Below are 17774 nucleotides of genomic sequence, written 5' to 3' on the forward strand. Positions count from 1 at the left end.
GCCATCCTTTCAGGTGGCTGCTGAAGTATAGCTTAAGTCAATGTAGTTCTTAACACCTATGCTAAGCTGCTTCTACAGCAGGGTCAGGGAAGCTCTGGCCCTCCAAATGTTAGTGAATTTCAACTCCCATCACTCCAGACTATTGGCTATGTTAGCTGTGGCCAATGGGAGTTGGAATCCAACAACATTAGAAGGGTCACAGGTCCCTTATCCTTTTTTCCATAGGTTATTTTTAAAGTGGAATATGCAATTCAAAACTCTGAGCAGCTATCTTGTGAATTCCGTATCAGAAATCTGTAAGGATCCAAACTACTACACCAAATGTGCTCCAGCGTCATACCAGTGAAACTCACCTGAAATCACTTTGCAATAAAATATACTCTACAATCAGACAAATGCCAAGCAAAACAAAAAACACAAATCACTCTTCATACTTATAAATAATAATAATATTTGCAACCTGGATTTTCTCTGACTAATGCAAAACCAGCATAGAGGATAATGAAGTGAATTTGAAAGACAAATGAACCAAACAGAAAACTATAGAAGCCTATGTGGTTTTCTTTCGAAGCCTCCTTCCCAATTCACTCAGTTTCGTCTTAATAATGTGGGAATAAATTTTAGGCAGAGCTGTTATATCATCCCTTTCAGGCAAAAAGGGGTTTAAACTGCACTTAGAGATGCCTGCACTTTACAAAGACAAGAGAGCAATTTTAAGTAAAGACGACACAGATCAGTTTTCACGAGCTTATTCAAACATTCAGACAAGTTCACACTTCCTCAGCTCCCCATGTGGTTGCATATACTGGTACACCGCATGAAAGGGAAAATTTGTGAGCACTGAGCAATACAGACAGGGCCACTGATGGCATCACTATGGCTGCAATTGTCGAGAAAAAACTGCAGCTGGGTTTACGGGAACAACCGTCAGCTTCCCACATGGAGCCTTTCTCCACCTGAAGCCTCTATCACAAAACAACAGCATGATCCTCTCACCATGGTCCATTCAGATACTCTCCCACCAGGGGTTAACAAACTGAGTTTCACCATGTGGTGCAGAAGTGGTGGGTACTTTGGCCAAATCATCCTACGGCACATCTCAGATGTTTCCAGAATACCCAAAGCGATCCCTCATCTCTGCAGGGTTATGCGATCGGTAAGTGATACCAGCACTTATTCAGATGACATTTAAGCAAAGTAAAAACCCTGTGTTATCACTACTTGACAGAGCATTTCATGTCTCCTAAAGCAGCTTGACGCAGGAAGGTAATGAGGGTTGTCAACTGTTTCACAGTAATTACAAGCCTCGTGATATAATGTTACAAAATTACAATATATCTTAAGAAGATGAGAATTTCTCTCCACCCCCCCAAAAAATGTCCAAGATAAAAGAAGAGAGAGTGAATATATATATATATATATATATATATATATATATATATATATATCTCCATGCATAACATGTAATATTCAAACATGTGCATTAGATGGAAATTCCAGCATCATATTTCCGAAGTCTCCCCACACGTCACGTTCTGGTGGGCAATTCCTAACGCACTGCTTCCTTTGAACATTTTTTAGAAAATAATCTTTGCAGAGTTTGCCAGTTCGATTAACTATATAAGGTTAAAATAATGGACCATTTCAGACACTTGCTCCCAGTGCCTCAGAGCCTTTAAGACTTGTAGCCAGATAGAAAGAGAGTCTCTAAAGTACTCACGGTCATTACACAGCGTTCCACTGAAAGAGGTCATGCTACAGTCACAGCTGAACCCATCCCATTGCTGCAAGCAGACTCCTTGGTTTGCACACGAGTCCTCTTGACATGTCGTGCTGGGGCCTAACAAGAATACACACAGAAAAATAAAACTTGGGCTTTTGTCTTTCATTGCGACTGCATTTTCCATTGGATCACATAGGGTAGTTGCCAACATCTCACATGTAAAAGAGCAAACCAAGAAAAAGAACCAATCGCAGGATTGGCCATATGCATTTTTATAAATATATAAAAAACCTTTTATGAATAGGCATATGGCCTTTGGTTTGTTAACACAGAGGGGCACGAAGAGATGAGCTCATTCAGAAATATGACCAAAGTAGAGAGTTAACTCAAGCAAAATGAGTTGTCATAAACATTGCTTTTGCAACATTTCATTTCATTGCGACATCTTTTGTTATCTCTGTCCAGCATGATGCGTTCTGCAAGGTACAGTGGGAAACATAATCTAAAACTAAATAATAATCAGAAAATTAAAAATAACTTAGAGGAAAAAAGTGCTGCCATCTCCAAGCAATGATTTGATGAAAAGCTATGCCTGTAGAAAATCAAGGAACGTTTGGGTTGGCTTCTTTATTTATTTAAAAATCTATATATTGTGTATCGATTTATTAGCAGGAATGTTGGCAAGTATCTTTGCACATGCTTCAAATTATCTCATGCAGGGTTTCTCATTTTATTAAATATATATACGTTATAATTATATATATGGGGGGAGGGATCCGCCAATTAACGCACCAGCATGCTCAAAAGTGACATACACGTGAGAAACAAAGCTATTCTATTTCTAGAGATCATAAACCAGACCACTAGGGGAAAAATAAAGAAAAGAATTGAAAGAAAAAGGCATGATCAAAGCACTAAAGCAATCACTATACAGATAGACACAAGACTGAAAGCCTTTGTGCAGAATATCCTGTAAGAGGAAGGTTCCTGCATCATTATTTTTTTTGGAAGAGGAAGAGTGGAAAAATCCGATGCAACATTACACACACCAGTGCAGATGTGGCCGATGGCTCCCAATGCGTATTATGGGTTTCAGTCTTGCTTAATATACACAAGGGCTATCTACCTTGCAAATCAGCTTTCATCAATGCAACTTTGCCAGCAAAATAAAAAAAAGCAAAATATATTAAATGTTAGTAAGCAAATATCAAAATGGCAGCAAACACAGAAAGACCGTTCAGAGACAAAAGTGCATGCTGCTCTTAAAATTGAAAAGAAAGTCCATGTAATGCAAATAAATTAATACTAATAGACATAAATCTCCAGGCAAGCCAAAATGAGAATGCAGTAATTTGCCAGCATTTACTACAAATATAATGGTTAATTGAGCTGATGACATGTAATGAAGGAGAATTAAAAGCACTCCTTTCTATACGATAGATGTGAATGCATTAGCAAAGTGAATGCATGGTTTAATCCTGACTAGCCATTTGTCATGTTCATACACAGTCAGTTCAGTCATTAGCACATTATCTTCTTCGATCTTCCTCTTCACTAGGCCTTCTGCTGGAATTGACAGAATTAGGACTGAAATTTACATCAAGAACCCCTTATTGCTCTTCAGTCACAGATGCACTTGCATTGCTCCCACAATGCACTGGGCCAAGGTCGGAAGAGAAGGTTTACATTTTTCATTCATTTCTCTTTCCAGTCAGATGCTATTCCATGTTCCTGCGTGCAGGTTCCTTGGGTGACTTTTAATGAAATGGTCCATGAGAAGGCACTTACCAACCCAATCCAATATATACCCAATATATACCCAATTTTAGGTAATGTCATCTCTGGCGGTTGGGAAGTATGCCAGGAAGTCATCCAATTAGTTAAGTAGACACAGCATTTAAGTGCCTGAAACCAAGCCAGGGTCGTCAGCAGCTTTATAGGATCAGATGTAAAACTATTGGCCTTTAGAATCATCTGACCCCTGCTGGATGGGAGGTGCATCACCACCACAGCACCTTAACATGGTTGCTCAATCAGTCCTTGTTGCTAGGTAGTTGTGTTTGTGTGTGTGTGTGTTTTGGTTTTTTTTATTTTAAGTGAGAGGTGGAATAGCATGCCTTGGTGAACGAAAACCAGTGCATTCACTGGATCTACACAAAGATCAGCAAATGCTATAGCAGTTGTGTGAGTGCACCACCATATTGTTGAAGCCTAATAAGGGTAAACCCACAATGGAAGTTAGGCAGAAATAGGCATGGCTGTGATCCAAAGTGGGCAGTATAAGCAGAGGGCCAACAGGAAAAAGGTTGAGCAGCAATTCAAAAGCTCAAGGACTGGAATACAAAGCAAAAGTGACCAGTGACATTTCCTTCAGTACCCTGGACAGTTCCCAGGAAAGACAAACTTTGCTGCAACAAATGCTGAATACTAATTAACCACCACCTTATATAGTTCCAGCCCCAGCCCCTTCCTAGATGCCACATATATTCTTAAAGAGGCACACCACAAATCCTGGTGCCTGACCCTTGGTTGCTTCTTCAGCAGCCATACTGCGTGCAGTGGTGAGCAGGTTAGGCATGTTGGGTCACTGAGGTTGCAGATTCTGGTCTCTCACGGGTGCTTCAGTCTCTGAGTGTCTTTGTTTTAGGGTCTCATTTCTGGAGGTCTTAGATTCAGGTGCTCCTTTGGCTACTGACTCAGCTATCCCCTCTCCCTCTTAATCAGCATCCAAGTCACAATTGGTAGTCTGTGTTTTGTCACATGGATCCCAAAGCAAGCTGCTCTTACTTTCCATTTACCACACCAAAACTCAATCTGCTTTGGGGGCCTTTCTGATGAGGGAGTAAAAGTGGCTGAGATAAGTGCTAGGCATGGAAAGAAGTAGTAACGCATTGCTAATTTTGATCTATGCCACACTTTCCATGGGCCAATCAATCAATCAATCAATCAATCAATCTACTACCCTTCATTTGAATATCTCAGGGCAGTTCACATGATAAAAATATTAAACTCATGTTCCCAACATCCCAGTTTGGGATGTTGCGAACAGGACTGATTATCTAAGCCACTGACCAGTATTCCATTACTTTAACAACTTGGACAAGTAGAACATGTGATATTTAAGGATTTGGCCATTACATCATTAACTGGCTATTTTAATGCCAAGATCTAATAACTTAAACTGTACAACACCTTATGCCCCCTCTCTCACCAACATTAGAAAGTGTTATTTAGACTCTTTGCAAAATAAAGTGAAATTACCTTTAGGTGTTTGGATGTTGTACATTTATGCATTTATTTACACATTTGCTATTCAATGTTAATCATCAAATTAAAATTAGAAAGGGGTAAAAGAAGAACAGGCGTACGTAAGAGAGAAAATCTGGAACAGGCTGGTTTAGGTTTTCTCAGGGTTTATCTGTTTGAGCTTATTTAATCAAGTGATATCTTAAATCTCTCATGAATTTCCACACATGGGGGTGTCATGAGCTTGGTGGGTCATGAACTGGCCATGTCATTGTGATTTTATGTTTTCACAAATTACTGTGCATTACAAAGTACTCTGCACACTGCTGGTGTCAAGTGTGTAGATTTTATCAGGAATATGTTTTAAAATGCTTATCATAAGCCTGACAAAATATTTCCCATACATCTACAGATTTAACAATACAATAAGCAGTATTATTGGTGCTGCCCAAATGCCCCAGGAACAAAAATGCATTTGCCTGGCAAACAACATTATTACAAAGCGTCAAGTGGGACTCTCAGGGGAGAACATTCTAGAAACTGGGGGCTACTACAAAGAAGGCCTGCTCTCTCATTGCCACCCTCCTTTGGAGGTATCATGCAGAGAAGGGCCTTGTATGATGATCTCAGAGTCCAGGCAGATTCATATATGGAAAAGCAGTTCTTAATTTAAAACTGAATCTACTATATCAATAGAATCCATATGACAGAGGTATGATTAATTGGGTTGCTTCTGTCTCTTCGCCTATATCCAAATAATCTTGTTTTTCGGGGATAGCAAAATAGCTAGTTTATTGGGTTTAACTGAGGGACTGAGTCATGTCACTCTTTTTCCTCACCTCATGTTGGAAATAAATGTGGAAACTGATCTTTTGGAAGGGCCAAACACATATGTTCAACTGCCCATCAACATCATGCTTTTGAACCTTGCCAGGTACATGGTAGTGAAAAGCGGTTGTGAGAAAAGAACTGTGTATACTACTCTGAGCTCCTTGGAGAAAAAGGTGGGGATGTAAATACAATAAAAACATTTTTAAAATGTGGGGATGGTTTCTATGTTGAGAAATCTAAGATGGCCTCAAACCAGAAACCAAATTGCACATTATTGCCCAATTCCTATGTATTCTGCTACGTCCTTCAAACGTTAGATTAAAGCTTTAATGTGGAAAAGTTAAAGCAGAGCACTGATGTGCTGGGGATGCAAACCCTCACAAATGCAATTTGGGATAGTGAGGATCCTCTGCCATGGATATTCAACCCATTTTGGTCTTGGCTGATGTGGAAGGGAGGGAAAGTTAACCCAACACAGCACCTTGACTTTCCCTGGAAATTTGACCCTTTCCCTCACAAGTGACCTGGCCCTCTAAACTGCTTCTTTTTTGGGGGGGAAACACCAGTCTTGATCCAAACCCAGTTCTGTTTTTCTTTGGGTATAAACCTTTCATCTACACAATCCCCCATTAAATCAATAGGACTTCCTTCATTCTACATTCGTACTGAAGTGTAAGGTTTTGAAACTTTGGCCAGTTTTGTTATTCTGAAATGTTTTTAGAAAGCTTGTGCAGTTGATGAGCCTTCAAGTCACAAATAGCCCATCAAACTCATACCGTAGCCTGCTAGGTTTGGGAAAATCTCCATGTCTCTGTAGTCACCAGCAGAGAGCAAAGCCGTGAGATTTTTCAAGCTCCTGGTCGGCCAACATATGTGGCTGGTGGGTTGAGCTGTCGCTTTGAATGCTGCAGGTTAGGCAGTAGGAATACAGCTACAAAACAGGCCAACAGAACATAGGTACAGGAGCATAGCTTTTTTTAAAAAAAGCCTTGAACCTAGCCTGAGACCCTGCTAAACACTTTAACATCTCATGCAAACAGACAACCTGTGCTAAAAAAAAGAGAAAGCAATGTGCATCTCAATTCAATTAGCTAATTTATACACTAACTATCATCTAAGCACCGTGATGATGTAAAGTACTGCACGGGAGCTAATTATCACAACAATTAATTAAAATACGACACAAACAAAACGGAGACATGCAAATCAGCTTGTTGGTGGCGAAGAACAGACTCTGCCGATTATATTCAAGAAGATAAGTTAATGTTCTCAGGTTCAATTTGTGTTTTGTGCCATCAGCGAACGTTTCTCCCACAATGGCATCCGCCTTCATTAATAATGTAAAACAGGTCTGGCTTAGTAGCATCGGTAGCAGAGCAGAAATGGATGACAGCGGGGAAGATAGGAAACTGTCATCATCCCAGTGCAAATAAACAGAACACAGCAGGAGGAGAAGATGCTACAACGCACCTATGATGAGGCATATGCATATTTACTTTACGTTGAAGGGGCTATGACAGGATTACAAAACGATCGCTCCGTACCTTCGCATCCGCGTTCTATCTGCCCGTTGCAAAACAGAGCATCTGAGATCAAATCCGGGAGGCGCCCATTCAGATCCACGGAGGCCAGGCATCCTTGAAACCCTTCTTTCGCATGGACCAGCTTGGGCAAGGATTTGTAGGTTTCTTTTGCTACCCCTCCGATGTACAAGTCACCTGGGGAGCCAAAGTGCATGGTTAGTCACAGCTGCCACGATTGCCCAGTTGCATGTTCAGGTGTTTTAACCCGCATTTCCACATATACAAACCCCACACACATGCCCAAGGCAGAAAAGCGAAACAGGTCACTATAAGCAAAAACAAGAAATCGTTGGCAAAACACAGCGAGCAAAAGTTGTGACAAGCCACATGAGCAGTAATGAAGGATCAGGAAAAAATATTCCCGTGGGCTGCTGGCATTAGAGGATAGTGGATCCAAATGTAGTCTTGGATTTCCAGTTCTGCAAGATTTCGGGTTGTATCCTAGGAAGTCATGCTCAGAGAAAACCCTCAGTCCAATAATTTCAATGGATCTACTTTGAGCAGAACTTAGGCTGCATTCACACCATATTTATAAAGTGTTATGGTTCCACTTAAACAGTCATGGCTTCTCCTGAATAATTCTGGGAGCTGAGTGTTAAGGTCCTGAGAGGAGTTATTGGATGGGCCTATTCCCTGTCCAGAGCTATAATTCCCAGACTGGTTTACCAATCAATTTTTTTCACAGAGAGCTCTGGAACTGTAGCTCTGTGAAGGAAGTAGGGGGCCTCTTAGCAACTCTCAGCACCCTTAACAAACCACAGCTCCTGAAATTCTTTGGGGGGGGGGGAGCCATGACTATCCAAAGTGACATTCTAGCCCTTTAAACACACAGTGGTCTCAGCTGAATACAGACAGCTGTGTTAGTTTTGCCATCAATGTGGTTCTAGTGGAACATTACCCCTGCCTTTTTAGTAAGTCCCTGCAACTGGGTACATAAAAGGAGAACAAATTGTAGACAAGTTGGCACCATTTTTTGGCTCTATAGGTGGGCTAAAACTAACTAGACCATCTTCCTTATTCACCTTTTCTCCCTTTCCCTCTTTCTCTTTCACCTTGCTCTTTCTCTCTCTCCCCACCCTCCTCCTCTCATTTTGCACTTTCCTCCTTTCTATTAAAAAAAAATCAAACTGTGAACAAGTGACTTGCATTAAGTGGAAATATTTAATACAACAACTTCAGTTATTTGTGGTGTGGTATCAAGTATTTCCACTCGGTGCAAGTTCTTTGTTCATGATTTGATTTTTATGGGAAGGCAGAAGGAGAAAATGAAGGGTGGGTGGTTGGGTTGTCAGAGAGTAAGCAGGACAAAATGGAGGCCCAAGAGGGAAGAGTGCTTTTGTGCTCAGGTTCTATTGGTGGATTTCTCATGAAACGGCCTCGGCCAAATATACCTGAAGGAGTGTCTCACCCGCATCGTTCTGCCCAGACGCTGAGGTCCAGCGCCGAGGGCCTTCTGGCGGTTCCCTCATTGCGAGAAGCAAAGCTACAGGGAACCAGGCAGAGGGCCTTCTCGGTAGTGGCACCCGCCCTGTGGAACGCCCTCCCATCAGATGTCAAAGAGATAAGCAACTACCTGACATTCAGAAGACATCTGAAGGCATCCCTGTTCAGAGAAGTTTTTAATGTGTGACATTTTAATGTACTTTTAATCTTTGTTGGAAGCCGCCCAGAGTGGCTGGGGAAACCCAGCCAGATGGGCGGGGTACAAATAATAAATTATTATTATTATTATTATTATTATTATTATTATTATTATTATCATCATCATGAGCATCTGGTTGGTCAATGTGAGAACAGGATGCTGGAGTGGATTGGCCATTAGCATCCTCCAGTAGGCTCTTCTTAAATTTTAAAAAAGAAGAAGAGAAGAAGAGTTTGGATTTGATATCCCGCCTTTCACTCCCCTTCAGGAGTCTCAAAGCGGCTAACAATCTCCTTTCCCTTCCTTCCCCACAACAAACACTCTGTGAGGTGAGTGGGGCTGAGAGACTTCAGAGAAGCGTGACTAGCCCAAGGTCACCCAGCAGCTGCATGTGGAGGAGCGGAGACGCGAACCCGGTTCCCCAGATTACGAGACTACCACTCTTAACCACTACGCCACACTGGTGTAGGAAGGAAGAAATGAGGATGCCACCACTACAAATTGTGAAACCTTCTGAACCTGTCAGTGAATTCCACCCTTCCTCCCCCAAACTGTAAAACATCAGCCTTCAGTTCCTGGTCACTTTTGATCCTTAAGTCCAAGGTCAACATGAATAATTCTAAATTATTTTCCAGTGCTAATGTATATACATGAATTGGTTCGCCCTCCTCCTTGTATTTAGTCACTAGAGAACAATGTCACAATCTGATTCAGATCCGAACTCTGTTTGAGTCCCATTACATCACGGCTTGAATTATCAAGCCAAGCACACAATACTAACAGTTTGGGCAAGGAGAGAAAGACTGAATCATGCAGCCTGTTGGTTTCCAGGAAGGAATACAGCATATCTTGCTACGTGGTCACTTGCACCGTTTTAGCCTGTACACATGAATTCTGCGTTCTCAATTTAGGGCAACCGTTTATGTGGTTCTTATCATTAGCCCAATTCAGACAACAAAATACACTGTGGGAAATCACATAGCCAGGGCATGAACACACATATGCTGTGTATATATTTACATCAATACAAGGGAATGTGTCCCATGTCCTATGTCAAATAGAAAGAAAAAGTCAAAGTCTGTATTAGAGGTGCTGATGTTGGTTTTCTTTCCACAAACAAATATGGTGTTGGGGTAGAATTTTAGCTTCTAAACGCACCCCCCCCCATGTTCATAATTCGCTCCCGCAGAGACATGCCATTGTAAGGCACATTATAAAAAGCAATACACAAATGGCTCATAATATTTTGGTGGAAGGGTTTAACGGCTGCTTTGCTGTCCTTTTTATTCTTCATTTTTAAAGAATTAGTGCCACTGTTGTCCCATTCAGCATGTTCTATAAAAGATGCTTTATGCAGGAATGATAATTTGCAAACTGCTTACATTTGCTCATTGGTGGCTTCCTGCGTTTACAGCAAAATGCTTGTAATGGGATCAATACACAGACTCACATGTACAAAACCACACAAAAGACAAACCCCTAATATTTCTCAAAGCGCCAGCACATAGACAGCACTGCATCCAAGCAGAGGCTGCTCACACTCTCCAAAGGTGGAGAATGCTTTGGCCACTCATTGATATGGTACAGGTGAATTCTTCTCCGAAGTTGGAAGAGAAAAGGCAGAATTGGGAAGCCCTTTTTTAGCACAGAGCACTGAGTGCACATGAGAACCCATTCCAGTTCTCCTGGAAACACCAGGTCCAGCAAAACTCTATCAACAGTTGTTGCTGTTGTTGCAAAAAGTCAAAGTTTGGCAAAAACACACACAAAAAACCCACCCAGGATTTAAATATATAACCTTCCCCCTTTTCAAATGCAGAATCTGATATGAAGGGATTCTTAAAAACTTGCACACATTTTTTGACTATCTAATTGAAAATAGAATAAAAATCCCATATTCAAAGTTGGAAATGGTGAAATCCCAGACATATGAGTTTTTGGCAAATATTTATGTGATTAAGAGTTCAAGAATTCACGTAAGAGTTCAATAATAATAACAACTTGAATAAGACTTCAAGTTTAATAATGATTTTTATTTTATTTTTTAGATTTCTTTTGGCTTGCTTCAGCCAATCTTTGTAGACCATCAACTTTTTTTTAAAAAAAAAAAACTGCATAGGAGTGGGAAGGTAGAGAGTCCTTACAATGACACCATTTGAAGCAGACACATTTCTGGTCATTGGGCTCTTCATTTGCACCCCTTTTGCACCTCCAGAGTTCAGCCCTGTGTCTATATCAAAACCTGTAGAACGATGGAACTTGAAAACAGCTATTCAGTAGGAATGTTTTACTATGTTGTTACAGTTTAGGCTTCATAAGGAAGGAATGAGGGAGTGGCCAGACCTTTGACAAAGCAGTAGAGATGTAGGCTTTCTTTCTGCCTTCTTAAGCAACCCAAGAGCTGGTCAACAGACTGAGCTTTTATGTCTTTTAGTACTGGCTGGATTTCTGCATCCCTGAGTTAAGCCAAACATGTTTAAAATGGGAGCAGATTGACATACAAGATTCACTACACATTGTTCCTTCCATCAGATGAAGAATGAAAACAATACTGGAACGAAGTTCAATGTTAGCATCCTGTCAATGACACATTTATTCTTCTGTTCTGAATCACTGGCCACAGCATTGTGTATAGCTTAGACTCAAGGGTCAAGCAATACTTAGAGGTTTTTTTAAAAAATATATATAAATGAACACTGGGGTCTTCAGATTGCTGATAAAGAAAGTGCTGCAGTTAGTCACTGTCTTCCATTGGTGCCAGCAGCGCACCAAATGTGCTCCAACGAGATAAAGCAGATATTTGAGGGTGGATGGTTACGAAGATTGCTTTATCATAATAACTTTACTCATTGCCTTGCTGGCTACAACCTTCACGATGTCACACCAGGCAAACCTCATTATTCAGGGTGAAATAACACTGTTCATTCAGATATGGTGCCAGCTGTGAGAAATGCAAGGGCGGAGGGAAGCAATGTGCCTGTGTCTTCATTATTGTAAAATAAGGATGTCACCCCCAGAAAGCCCCTTTTTAACTAGGAGGGGGGCATTAAGACTAAACTGGCTTAGAAGCACTCTAACCATATTCACAAGTCACTGTATGCCCCATTACTCAAATTTCAATCATGCAATGTTCCCAGTGAACTACGTTTGCACCATGTCTACTTTCCCTGAGTTAACATCATGAAATTGCCTGTCCAAAGTTCCGATGATGTTAATAATTTGGAAGGTGGCCATAAATTTCAGTTAAACAAGACTCCCATGCAAATGATTCCCTCAAAGAACATCTAGAATTCTCATTTTGAGATGATGCGAATAATCTTGCTTAGAGATGTATGGTAACTGAAGGAGAGTCCACTAACTTCCGAGGCAGTTCATTCCACTGTCCAACAGCTCTTTCTGTCAGAAAGCTCTTCCTAATGTTTATTTGGAATCTCCTTTCTTGTAATTTGAATCCATTTGTTCTTGTCCTACCCTCAGAAGCGATCCTACTCTTCCCCCAAAGAACTCACAAGCAATGAGGTTAGGCTAAGAGACAGTGACTTGGCCAAGGTCATACTTTCTTTGCAGGGAACACAAACTCTATCAACTTATGATGATTACTTCCAGTTTAATGCCAACTCCCATCATTCTTCTCTGGCTTGGATTGCAATCCAAGCCAGTGAAGGACCCCTAACTTCCTTCCACTCCAGCCCTTCTCCCCTTCTCCCAATTCATATCTGACTGCTGAAGTGCCAGTTGGTCAACAACTCCCTGCTTAATTCTTTTTGTATTTATGGGTCCCTAGAACAGTAGAAAGGGACACGGGTGGTGCTGTGGGTTAAACCACAGAGCCTAGAACTTGCCGATCAGAAGGTCGGTGGTTCGAATCCCCAGGACAGGGTGAGCTCCCGTTGCTCGGTCCCAGCTCCTGCCAACCTAGCAGTTTGAAAGCATGTCAAAGTGCAAATAGATAAATAGGTACCACTCCGACGGGAAGGTAAACAGTGTTTCCGTGCACTGCTCTGGTTCACCAGAAGCGGCGTAGTCATGCTGGCCACATGACCCAGAAGCTGTACGCCGGCTCCCTCGGCCAATAAAGCAAGATAAGCGTCACAACCCCAGAGTCGGTCATGACTGGACCTAATGGTCAGGGGTCCCTTTACCTTTACCTTTAGAACAGTAGAAACCCACATAGCAAACACCATGGGAAATGTGGTTTGCCAAAGCTGACTGGGGGAAATTACATTTCACGGACTATCTGGGTTCCTACTGTAGCTGTGACCAATATGCAATAAAGGAAGGTGAGAAGGAGGAGTTATCTGGCACCATGGCAACCAGATGATGAGAGGACCAGTTTTGGCACAGCACTCACCTCTGCATCTGCATAAGAGGTCATGCATCCTGGTTATGCTACAGGGTGTTTATGTCATAAATTTTATATATTGCTTGATTGTAGAAAAGAAACTCAAAGTGGTTTGGAAGACACATTTATGTGAGAGAAGTCCAAAGTTTCAGACAAAAGTACTCTGTCTCCTCTGCGCTACGCTTCGTTCTACACATAACGTCAAATATATATTTAGCAGCGCCTTTCTGCTTATCATCAACATCAGCACGATTCTTCCCTCCCCCTCCCCTTGACTGACACTACTCTTTAATGTTACAAGGGAGCCTCATACACCAGTCCACCACACTGACATGTACAAAAGAAGTGATCAAGACGAAGCGAGTGCCTGCAATGGTTCATTTCCCTGATAGACACAATGAGGAGGAGGAAGGTTGCAGCAGGATCTTCTGCTACTAATTTGACAGTCTGTCAGAATTCAGACTGAAGGTTAAACTACTTTTTTAGTCCCAGTGCTGCACTTGGCTCCTGCTCCCCTGATGGATTAATGTCATCCCACAGTCTTTTAGCGATCCCTCAGCTGCCAACGATGAGCCTGCCTTCAACTCTGCTCTTGCAGCTATTCTTTCCTCCTCTGTCTGGGAACATTGTGAAACCCTTCCAGGGACATTGAGCACAAATGGCTCCAACCCTGAGCTCTGGAAGCAGAAATAGCATGGTCTTGCAAGTTGGAATGGACAAATCTCAAGGGAATTCCAGTTTCTAATTCTTGTCAATTTTAAATTCCGTTTCCTACATTTCTGCAGAAATTTGTGATCTTTTTATATTAACCCCCCCCAAATATCCTGATGAAAATTCATCAGCATTTTGGTCTGATGTTTGGTTTGTATGCAGTTTCAACCAATACATGCATTTTTGTGTATACACCAGTGCACACATTTCCCCTGCAATATGCATTTTTTGTATGCTATTTTCACAAATATACGCATTTTGTACACACTATTTGGTTGGAGAACAGTATCACAAAATAAATGTGTTTCAGTTCACACATGGGTCAGAGAAGTGTGAGTTATGTAGTTTCTCATTAAAATGCAAACAAAATTGAATTTCTCCCCATGCCTAGTTGCAAAATCAGTTGGCACAAAGATCAGTTAGCAAGCTCAGAAGTGACATTGGGCAAGCCACTGTCTCTTAGCCTTTTTCGTGTGTTCTTTGGCGGAAGAGTGGGATGCAAGCCAAATTAATAACAAAAATATAATGTCATGCTGGTACAATCCCCCCCAACACACCTTGATCCAGACAACCATAAGCTCAACTAGAAATCATGTTTATTGTTAGTATCAAACCCTAGGTTTAAATTTCCCATTCCCTGGGCATACTGTCTGCTCCAGCCTATCCCAACCTGAATATTCTTCAGATGTTATTAGACTACATCTCCCATTATCTCTGACCATTAGCCCTGTTTGCTGGCACTGATGAGAGGTGTAGACCAAAATACCTGCGTACTTTTATTTATATCAAGCAAGTGTAATTGGCTATCAACCTCTTCCTCTTTAGTTTCTGTTGCAGTTGTGGAACTCAGGAGGTAGAAGGATTAGGGCACAGCTATAATTCTTTGGTTTTATCTGTCATTGGCTCTGCCTCTACCTACTATTTGTCTCCCCGCCTTCCACCCCACTGATTCCAATGGGCACCAACTACAACTGCTTTTGAAAGTGGAATGAATAAAAGAATCATAGATTTGGCAGGTGTATACGATATGAGAGCCCAGATTCCAGAATGCTATATTTTAAAGACTGTACTTCGTGAGTTGTACTGGTGTTCTGAAGTGGCCCTGCAAATTCTCCAACAGTTGTGTACACTGTGAGTCACCACCTTCTGGAAGACCTTCCATATGTGGATTAAGTTACACCATCTAGAGATACGCTGCCATATTCAGAAGGACCTCGACACCCATCAGAAAGGGCAATGGTGCTGATAAGGGAAGAGAGGAGGAGGTCTAAGTGGTAAATGAGCTTAGGATGGGTCTCTGATGAAGTGTGCTTCTATCCCACTAGATTGCCTTTGGTTTTCAGTTTCTCCCAGAGGTATTTGTCTTCTGAACCATGCTCCTGGCTGTGTGTCATATCATGTTCTGTCACTTAAATGGCTTGGACTCCAAGGCACAAGAAAATGTATAAAAATAGAAGACAACCAGAGAAACAGATTTATTTCCTTGAGAAATGAGACTCTGGAATCTCAATGACTTCCTGACTCTAACATTTTGTTAGCAAGTTGAAGTGGAAGGCATGTGTATTGACAGAGATTAAGCAGATTTAAAACTAGAGCGCTCTGTTTGTCCAACAGACTGTGAGTGGAAGTTGGTGGTGCATGCTAAATGGGGGGAAAGATAATGTGATTGCCATGTAAGATGGTAATCCATCTGCCATGGAAGAAATGGAATGCCAGTCACTGTACATGGGAGGAACAGGAAAGATGCAGAATGACAAACTAGCCCCGGTGGCTGAAGATTTCAGGCATCCCTTGTCAGTGGGAAACCTTATTTTCTCTCTGCTCTCATTTAAATTTTTGGAGACTCTGTCCAAAAAAAATGCCTAGGATATTTATAGTAACCCAAAGTAACTTCAAGCAATTAGAATCCATCACAAAGATACAATATAAGCTGTTCTGGATACACGATGGGAGGGAAAATATTTGCAGCTCACAGTTCTATTAATATTTATGCATTATTCCTACTGACATATCGCTCTCAATTAGAAAATAGCAAAGATATAAATACAAAACAACACAAAGCAAATATTGCAAATCTAAAAGAGGATTAGACACATTCATAGTGGAGAAGGATACCAGTGGCCACTAGCCACAATGGCAACACACTCCTTCCACAGTATGTTTCAGAATAACAGTTTATGGAAACTGCAGGAGGGCATACTGCTGCGGCACTCAGGTCCTACCTGTAGGGTTCCCATAAGCATCCCATAAGTCTCCACCCCCATCGTTCAGCCCGGACACTGAGATCCAGCGTCGAGGGCCTTCTGGCGGTTCCCTCATTGCGAGAAGTGAGGTTACAGGGAACCAGGCAGAGGGCCTTCCTGGTAGTGGCGCCCGCCCTGTGGAACGCCCTCCCTTCAGATGTGAAGGAAATAAGCAGCTATCCTATCTTTAAAAGACATCTGAAGGCAGCCCTGTTTAGGGAAGTTTTTAATATTTAATGCTGTACCGTTTTTAATATTTGCTTGGGAGCCGCCCAGAGTGGCTGGGGAAACTCAGCCAGATGGGTGGGGTATAAATAATAAATTATTATTATTATATATTATATATCTGGTTGGCCACTGTGAGAACAGGATGTTGGACTAGAGAGGCCCGATCCATTAGGGCACCTTTCATGTTCCTGTAACATGCTTCAAACCCCCAAACCCATTACATAATTCAAAGCAGCAATGGGCTAAAATCCTCTAGTCTGCACAACAAAGGTCCAAAAAAACGAACACAGAACTCCTGGGTAAAGAGATGCACCTTGACCAGTTGACAAAATTAAATAGATGATTGTGCATGCTGCTCCTCTCAAGGCAAGGAGAATCTTGTGGAAGCACAAGGAGGGTGTCCCCACCAAGGAGGCCCTAACCTGGGTTACTGCCCATCTGGCGTTGCCCAGCAGTGGGAACACCAGCAAGGCTTCCTCCACAGATTTTAATGGCTGGGCTGGCACCAACCAGGAGGGGCATTCTGTCAAAAACAGTAATTTCAGGCATTTTGGTTTCTTGCGTTTTGCATTGTTCTTGGTGTTGCCTACCTATCTAGTTTACTCATACTGTGCATTTTTAATTGAGGCCAATTGCTGAACCTCCATAAAATGCACAACCAGAATTCTTATTTATTGCAAAGAGATGTAAAGACCTGCTTTTGCTTCATGGTGAAAGATGTTTCACCAGTCCCTCAGCATCTGTTGGGCCCTGCTGCACTGTTTTCTCCAGTTCTATTCTGCCACTTACTGGGCAGTTTAAATTCCAAATTTTCATATCCTTTTGTACATGAATCTTCTCTGATCAATGCAGGAAGAAGAAAGTCTGGGAAACCAATAATTGCCACATGAGCCTCTCCCTTCTTTTTAACTTCAGCTAGCATGGCTATGATTGAGTCCTGCTGAAATAAATTCAGTGGATAATGCTCTACAACAATATGTTGTCTTGTTTATCCCACTGATTGAGGGAATAAAGAAATGATGACACTTAACAAAAATCAAACCTACAAAGCTTCCATTTTACAAATATCTCAGCCTGTGAAGGCTCACTTTACGACATGGGCTCCAAGTATCTGTTCCTAAAACATTCTTTCAGGCTAGGTTCATAAGCTCTATAGGCCTTACAGCCCCTGCCACATACTAAAAACTGGTCCTTGTGAACTCCCCAAGTTGTTACTCAGAGAAGA

The 17774-nt window shown here is 41.7% G+C and overlaps 1 protein-coding gene and 1 long non-coding RNA gene across 47 annotated transcripts in view; one reads left to right on the plus strand and one right to left on the minus strand.

Annotated features, from left to right (window-relative positions):
• Positions 1–9123, plus strand: part of LOC310758956 — a 78683-nt gene extending 69560 nt beyond the window's left edge. The window contains exon 2 of the long non-coding RNA XR_014546131.1: positions 8873–9123. This is a non-coding gene — a long non-coding RNA (uncharacterized lncRNA). The remainder of the gene's footprint in view (positions 1–8872) is intronic.
• The window catches only part of NRXN1 (neurexin 1), a 986669-nt gene that overhangs the window by 464158 nt on the left and 504737 nt on the right, over positions 1–17774 (minus strand). For all 46 annotated transcript variants that reach the window (XM_083604813.1, XM_083604810.1, XM_083604804.1 and 43 more), the window contains 2 exons: positions 7345–7518; positions 1721–1840 (listed from right to left, as the gene is read on the minus strand). In XM_083604813.1, coding sequence (XP_083460939.1) covers positions 1721–1840; positions 7345–7518 — 294 coding nt within the window. The remainder of the gene's footprint in view (positions 1–1720; positions 1841–7344; positions 7519–17774) is intronic.

Source organism: Podarcis filfolensis (genome assembly GCF_964270895.1).
Source record: "Podarcis filfolensis genome assembly, chromosome: 3".
Lineage (NCBI taxonomy): Eukaryota > Metazoa > Chordata > Lepidosauria > Squamata > Lacertidae > Podarcis > Podarcis filfolensis.